Source organism: Chelon labrosus, assembly GCF_963514085.1.
Source record: "Chelon labrosus genome assembly, chromosome: 22".
NCBI lineage: Eukaryota > Metazoa > Chordata > Actinopteri > Mugiliformes > Mugilidae > Chelon > Chelon labrosus.
Genome location: NC_140355.1, coordinates 4296010 through 4304300, shown reverse-complemented (window position 1 = coordinate 4304300; position 8291 = coordinate 4296010). Strand labels below are relative to the sequence as shown.

Here is an 8291-nt window from a genome sequence, read left to right as displayed (position 1 = left end):
TCTATCATTGGTGCATTGAAGAAAAATGCTGACCATATACTCCAGAAACTTGCATCAGATCTGTTCAGTGCAGTTGTGGAGAAACAAGCGTTCGCTGAGGGGGAACATTCAGGATTAGAAGGTGAAGAACTTGTCAGATCTATCAGACTCCAAAGAGTACATCCTTCACAATGATCATTAAATTACCACCTTACCGGTGCTGTTTCAATACAAACTATACATTAGAACAGTCATGAAGGGAATCAGGAATTCATTTACACTAGTATACCTAATGATCTGGCAAGTGATTGTATACATCACTACGTGTTCAGTGACAAATATTTTACTTTTAACTCTGCGCTTGTGTCTGATTGTTCTCTAATTCAAATGCCTAAAGCAGTAAAAACATCATCTTTACTCTACAATTAGAATTAGACCTTTGGAGGGACGCATAGGCCGATACTCTCTATTAGTCCTAGGAGTCCTTTTACTGCACTGTTTTAAACCATTAATATTATTTTGGTCAGTGGGAAGACACAGGGGCACTGCTTCATACTTGTTAAATTAGGAGCAGTAACTCTACTAAGTACACTGCCTGGCCTAAACCAAAGTCACCACCTGGATTTATCTAAGCAAATAGGTACGAGCCTCCTATTGGATAATTACTGCATGGGCATGAGTAGCTTCTAATTTCTTAAACAACCATGTCTAAAGACACATCCTACTTGTGGTTCCTAGAATTTCAAAAAGTAGAATGGGAGGTAGAGCTTTCAGCTATCAGGCTCCTCTCCTGTGGAACCAGCTCCCAGTTTGGGTTCGGGAGGCAGACACTCTCTCTATTTTTAAGGTCAGGCTTAAGACTTTCCTTTTTGATCAAGCTTATAGTTAGGGCTGGACTAAACCATCCCTTAGTTATGCTGCTATAGGCCTAGGCTGCTGGGGGACGATGCACCAAACACATGTCCTCCTTCTTTCTTCTCTCTCTTCTCTCGCATCCTCCACTTTCTTTTCTCTGGCACAGAGCTCTTGCTCTCTAATTTCCTATATACTACTAGTCATACAATTCTGTGCTATTACTATGTAGAATGTTTACTGCTGTGTGTGTCCCTCCATATGAGCTGGGTTCTGCTCGAGGTTTCTTCCTGTTAAAAGGGAGTTTTTCCTTGCCACCGTTGCCTTCAGGCTTGCTCTGGGGGTTTCAGGCCGGGTTTTTATAAAGCGTCTTGAGACGATTTGTATTGTTATTGACGCTATATAAATAAAATTGAATTGAATTGAATTGAATCCCGTGGTCGTGGAAAAGATGTTAGTCTGTTTGAGAAGGGTCAAATCATTGGCACGCATCAAGCAGAGAAAACATCTAAGGAGATTGTAGAAACTACTACAGCTGGGTTAAGAACTGTCCAACACATTATTAAAAACTGGAAGGATGGTGGGGAACCAGGTAGAAATGTGGTCGGAAAAAAATCCTGATTGATTGTGATTGGTGATTACACAAACATTTGGTGAAATCAAATCAAAGAAAAACAACAGTAGAACTCAGGGCTATATTTAATAGTGACAGTAAGAGCATTTCCACACGTACAATGTGAAGGGAACTCAAGGGATTGGGACTGAACAGCTGTGTAGTCTTAAGAAAACCACTAGTCAGTGAGGCTAACTGGAAAAAAAGGCTTCAATTTACTAGAGAGGCAGATGAAGTGATGCACCCATCATGCTTAGAGTCTACTGTACAAGCCTGTGGGGGCAGTGCTATGATCTGGGGTTGCTGCAGTTGCTCAGGTCTAGGTTCAGCAACATTATGTGTCCAAAGAATGAGGTCAGCTGACTACCTGAATATACTGAATGACCAGGTTATTCCATCAATGGATGTTTTCTTCCCTGATGGCACAGGCATGTTCCAAGATGACAATGCCAGGATTCATGGGGCTCAAATTGCGAAAGAGGGGTTCAGGGAGCATGAGACATCATTTTCACACATGGATTGGCCACCACAGAGTCCAGACCTTAACCCCACTGAGAATCTTTGTGATGTGCTGGAGAAGGCTTTGTGCAGTGGTCAGACTCTCCCATCATCATCAAGATCTTGGCGAAAAATGAATGCAACACTGGATGGAAATAAATCTGGTGACATTGCAGAAGCTTATCGAAACAATGCCACAGTGAATGAGTGCTGTAATCAAAGCTAAAGGCAGTTCAACGAAATATTAGAGTGTGTGACCTTTATTTTTTGGTGGCAGCTTTTTTTTTTGGCCAGGCAGTGTATCATCACATGATGTTAAATCAAAAAAATAGAAGAAAATCTAAAACTGTCTGCGGTCCCAGAATTGATTTTATCAGGTGAAAAGTCTCCTGAGATGAGGAAGAAGTAGGGTGAAGAACAACACCATTAAAACATCCTCCTTGACATTAGAGACAGCAGACTAAACAGTCCCATCATCACTAGGTCCATTCTGTAGCTGCTCTGGATCTTTTGATTGCGTCACATGATCTTTCTCAGCAGACGGAGTTGCCGAGTTGTCATGGAAACTGTCGATGTTCAAATTTCGACTTTAAGGGCTTGTCATCCGTGCTGATTTAAAGGGTTAGATGAAATTGGACTGAGTGACGGAAACACTTGAATAGATCAGAGCCAGCGTTATTAGTGACACCCCTGCTTTTTTTAATATGACAAGTCTAGGTGTCCGCTGTGAGCTTTGTGAATGTGAATTTTTATTGGGTAAGAACACTCTTTGTTCACTTTTTCATTTTTCATTTTACTTGTATCACTAAGACCAAACTAATAAACCTAAATAATAGGAGGTCAACCCAGCAGCAATAATTATCCTCAAAATGACATGAAATATTGTAATAATTTAAAATCTCCTTTAAAAACATCTTCTTGAAAGGAAAGCATGGATAAATATGTGCTTTGCGAAGATCTTCTTACTCTTCTTACTTCTTCTCATTGTCATCATGTCAGTGTCTTTATACCATGTGTCTTCTTTGGCTTGGTCTCCTCCCAAACAGATTCCTCCTCAGACCCTTTAATAGATACTGTCTGCTGCAGACATTTTGACTTGGTACAGCAATAAAAGCACATATGGAAGAACTAACATTAACGAAGGCACAGTACTGTTCAGTGTCACAGTAAGTAAACATAGCGGATCTGGTGCACAATAGCAGGTCCTTGCCTCAGAGGAATGCAGCCATCATTAATTTACCTGGAAGCCTGGGACATCAATGACTCTGGTGCTTTTTGAGTTTGAATATTTACAGTGAAAGTAGTTTTTCATTCCCTGTAGTGACGTCCTCTCTGTAGACAGTCAGACATAGACTAAGCAGTCCATGACCTCATACAGTGACAATATACACTCAGAGAACACAATACAATATGAATGAACATGAACAAACTGAAAGAAAGCAGGGGACTAACTTTGGTCATGAAGCAGTCTCTGAAAAGCCTTTGTGTGTCCCATCCAAGTGATAACTGGTGCATTATATTTTACTCTGAAGGGGCCACATGAAAGGGAAATAAAGATTACAAACGTATAAGTATAAAGCAGGTTCAACTAGAGGACAAAACATTTCTAAAAGTGAAAGACTATGACAATAGTACCAGCACACTGAATAGTAGAACAATTTAGAAAGAAGATGAGACGTTATTTTAAAGCTGAAAAAAGGCTCTGTTATTCTAAAAACAGAATAATGTCCACTAAGAATAACAAAGAAAGGTGAGTTTGGTTACAATGAAACACAAAGTTTATTTTAAAAGAAACTTATTCTGACCTCTATTCTCCCTCTGAAGTGTTGTATGGGTTCATCTTTCCCAGCACAGAAAGGAAAAGTGCAGAGAGCCCACGCTGATCTTATTTTTGAAAATGAAAAGCACTTTAGAGACTGGGTTTACCGCTATAATAAAAACAAAAAAAATCACAGCAGGAAATGACAGATATGTTTTAGAACCAGTTAAACTTGAACTCACCCAGAGAGAGGAAGGAGACAGGATTAAAAAATAATAATAATAATAATTAAATAATCTTCCTGATGGAACTTTTACTAAGGTTCATTAATAGTTTTTAAAATTTTATTTTAAAGGGAGGAATTGAATTTGAATTTCTTGAATCACCTGATGGAGATTTGGATCTTTCTCAATCCTCATGCAGCACTACTTATGTTTGGGGAAAACAACCAGATATTATTAGAAACAGGTCAAATATCACTCAGTGGATCAGATCATTTACTGAAGATGTTAATCAATAGATGAGTAAAGGAGGGTGAAAAGTAGGTGGGGTGGGGGAATGGGGGGTTGATGGGCATGTGGTTGTTGTAGAGGTCAGAGGTCAGACTGAGGTCCTTCTAGTTCTAGTAAAGAACTGCAGGAATCTCTTCCTCCAAGATTTCTTTTTCAGCTTCTTTGCTCCCTCCTCCATTTGCTGTTGTGAAGCCTTTAGTCTGTCCATCAGCCCTCTGTGGATGTTTCCTTTTGCCCCACCTTCTCTTGAAGGGCCTCCTTCATGGAACTAATAGACTGGAGTAAGATGGTCTTCTCCTGGTGTCACAGTCTTCTTTCATTCTCCAGTAATCCTGTGTCTGTCTGGATTACTGCTGTGTTGATGTTGTGTGCTGTCATTTGTTGCTCCACCAGGAGCTACTGATGTGCCGAAGTAGCTCAGTTGGGAGAGCGTTAGACTGAAGATCTAAAGGTCCCTGGTTCGATCCCGGGTTTCGGCAGTGAACGTGTGTGTTTTGTGCAGCTGTGGAGTAGTGGTTAGAGGTACTGTGGCAGGTATGTTGATAGCTTTGGCAGCCACTTCAGGAGCTTCAGCGAGTGTTTCAGGTGCCACACAGGGTACTGCAGGTACTTCAAGTGCTGCAGCAAACACGGGAGAAGCAACTGGTCTTTCTGGAGGTTCATCAGCGTATTTGAAAGTTCCAACAAGTAATCCAGATGATGTGATGATCGGATTCATCAGGTCTTTTTGGAGGTGCTACAAGAAGTCCAACAGATACTGCCACAGTCAGCTTGTGAGCATCAAGAGGTACCTCACAAGCTTCAGCGAGTACTTCTGGTGATTCAGCAAGTTGTTCAGGAGAAAAGTCTGGTCTTTCTGGGGCCTCACTGAGTTTTTCAAAAGGTCCAACAGGAATTTCAATTGCTCGGGACCTTCCACTGGTCCCGCACAGGCTTTGGCAGGAACTTCTGTTGTTACAACAAAGAGTTCAGGAGAAGAAAGAGGAACACATGCAGAGATTCTGATGTATCTAATATAATATACCTGCGATACTTCACAGGAATAAGCGGTTACAGAAGATGAATGAATGAATGAATGAATAATATAATAATAAACTGTTGTCATGTGCCGCCATAAGAGGGCGCTAGCGCAACATAATATACATCAGGCTGCTGAATATAGCAGACGAAGAAACGGCCTGAGCTCTCGGTAGGTCGGTAGTACATCCGGTAACATCTTCGGTTTAGTTGTCCGGGAAACCCGCCATGTCCGAGGTCTTGTTTTAAACAGCTTTGCTGGAGAAAGACTGACGACTCTTCAGCTGCATGCCTCGCTTAGCTTGGACAGACAGATGATAAGACAGCAGGTCGATTAACTTAGCAAACAACGTTAGCCACCTCGTTTGAATTTAGTCGGGTGAACGCTAGCCGGACTCCGACATGACCCAACAAGCTGCTGCTCTGCAGACATACAACAACGAACTTGTCAAATGTAAGTCGCCAATTTTTTATTGACTTATAGGAAGTCACCGTAAAATATGGAAATGCTAACGAACGAGTGGTAATAGGTTACAGTTTTAGTGGTGGGCTGACGTTGCAGATAGAGTATTTTCGACCACAACCTTTTCCTCGTTGTTGTCACAGTATGTTCATACGTAAAGGTTTTATTTTTTTTAACTTCCTAATATATATATGTGCCTATATAGAATATGTTTGTTATTTACATATGGCTTTAACCCCAACGTACTCACTAGCATGTTCTGACCAGCTCTTCTAGCTTCTTGTAGCCACCAGCTACTTTGCCCAGCAAACAGGATCAGATTAACCTGCACAGATCATTACACTATCACCTGGCAATCATCCTTTAACTCTTGGCAGACCACGTTAGTGCAGCTGAATGCTAACAGCTATCAGTACTTGCAGAAGCTCTATTATCTGTGTAACAAATCTCCCTTTTTATCTCCTAAATATTAAACAATACAAGTAGAGATGGAGCTGATTGTTTTAACACTGTCACCAATAATGTGCTGGTTAATCAGTAAGTTTGTCGTCTAGGTTACCAGACCACAATTTAAGGTTGACTTATACTTTAACAGTTTAAACAAAAAACACTTCTAATCATTAAATTATGCTGAAGATCAATAGTTGAGTTTCGGGTTCAACACAGTACTTGCACTGACGTGTGCTGCTCCCAGTGCTGTTTGTAGTGACAGCCTCGGATCGTCATGTGTCAGCGGCCTAAGCAGATCCAGAGGAGCTCAGGTGTTCCGCTTGTCTCCGTCAGGTATCGAGGACCTGTGCTCAAAGCGGGATGAGCTGAACCGGCAGATCAAGCAGGAGGAGGAGGAGAAGGAGCGACTGCAGCACGACATCCGCGTCCTCTCAGAGAAGCTGAGCAGGGTCAACGAGAGCCTGGCGCAAAGGCTCACCGCCCGCGCCACCTTCGACCGCACTATCGCAGAGACGGAGGCTGCCTACACCAAGGTGTGTGCCCTCTTAAATATTAGTAACTCAGCGACCGTGTGGACTAGTTTTGGACAATTAAAGGTTGCGGCACATACGAGAAAAGGGCTGCAGCTGGTTTTGTAAGGGTCATATTATTATTACTTCACCTGACAATGTCAGACTAAAGGAGTGTATGCAGACTTTCAACTGCTGATGCTTTCAAGAAGTCTAACCATTATGGCCTATGCTTTGATTGCACACACACAGGAACTCCCTTACTTTGCAGAGGAGAGACTTAATGAAACACATTCCTCCTCCAGTTGACAGTCTGTGCACAGATGTCTATGAAAGTTGTCCAGGCCATGGTGTCTCTAAAGCAAAGTTGAAACAAAGGCAACTTGTTTGAGTTTTCTTAAAGATGTTTCATCTCCCATCCAAGTGGCTTCTTCAGTTCTGAATGTCTGATGTTCAGGTTTTGATCTGGATCTTTTGTGCGCAGCGACTCCTCAAAAAACGTGCATGGCTATGGTCTGTTCACCACACCTCCAAATGTGGTCAGAGATCGGATCACTCAGATGCTTCGTCAGTGCGTCCTGGGTGTGTTCACACCTGTACTTTAAGCTGACCACTTCTGATCAGATAGCCCAAGACGCATGTTAATGCCAGGTCTAAACGGTGCCCAGTCTTTTCTTTAGAGAGGGGATAAATCATCCGTCTCCTCTGGCTAAAATGTGTCCGTTGTTATCCTTAAAACAGTGTCCCATGTCCCTCAGGTAGATGAACGGCTGAGTCCTGACCTGAAGAGCTGGTTCTCCTTTGTTGAGCCATGCATTTGCAAAGTAGCAGTTTTGTTTCCCTAATGCAGTTCAGTGCAGTGAGGAACTTGAAGTGAAGCCACTTGGATGAATGGTGAAACATAAAACTCATCAAGAAAGCTCAAACAAGTCCAGTTGCGTTTGTTTTAGCTGTGCACAGATGTTGTTGAACATATTGTAGATAACTGTACATGCACATGAACTCGACGTAGAATGGGACGAGGTGTCAGGCAATAATGAAGAGTTTTTCAGGCATTCATTTGCCACAATTCTTGCCTGACAGTCCATTTCTCGTAGGGCTTGACTGAGCTCAATGACCTGTAGATGTCAGTTAGATCCTGATTTGGTTTTTGACACATCATTCTTACAGTCAACTCCCTGTGAGCTCACACTAATCACAGTCACTCCTAAGCTGCTCTGATTAAAAAACAACAAAGCAGCCCCTTTTTTAAATTGTTTTCCCAGTATGCACCATGCCATACTATTAATGTACGTCTCCTGCTCCTCTGTGTTTATACTCTATACGTAATTCATGTGTTTTTATTTTCCTCCTGCAGATCCTGGAGAGCTCTCAGTCTCTTCTGAGCGTTCTGAAGCAGGAAGCGGGAAACCTGAGTAAAGCTACTGAGCCCAGGAGGAAGGAGCACTAATGGCAATGAAAGGTCACTGAACTTTCTCTCTGACCACAGCCGCACACTCAAGTCTGTACTTTTTAATGCAGTTTATACTCCTCCCCGCACTATTTGTAATATATTTGATTGTTTTTGTTGTAAATTCCTCAAGTCAATAAATGTATTTCTTAACATTTATTTGTAAAACTCCCAGCGACTCTTTGTTCT

At 41.9% G+C, this 8291-nt stretch overlaps 1 protein-coding gene across 1 annotated transcript; it reads left to right on the top strand.

Moving 5' to 3' along the window:
• The first annotated feature begins 5275 nt into the window (after positions 1-5275).
• On the top strand, positions 5276-8261 carry ssna1 (Sjogren syndrome nuclear autoantigen 1). The gene is made up of 3 exons (XM_084571812.1): positions 5276-5684; positions 6477-6676; positions 8010-8261. The coding sequence occupies exons 1-3, from the start codon at positions 5633-5635 to the stop codon at positions 8100-8102; spliced, it is 345 nt and encodes a 114-aa protein (XP_084427938.1). The 5' UTR covers positions 5276-5632; the 3' UTR covers positions 8103-8261.
• Positions 8262-8291: the final 30 nt, after the last annotated feature.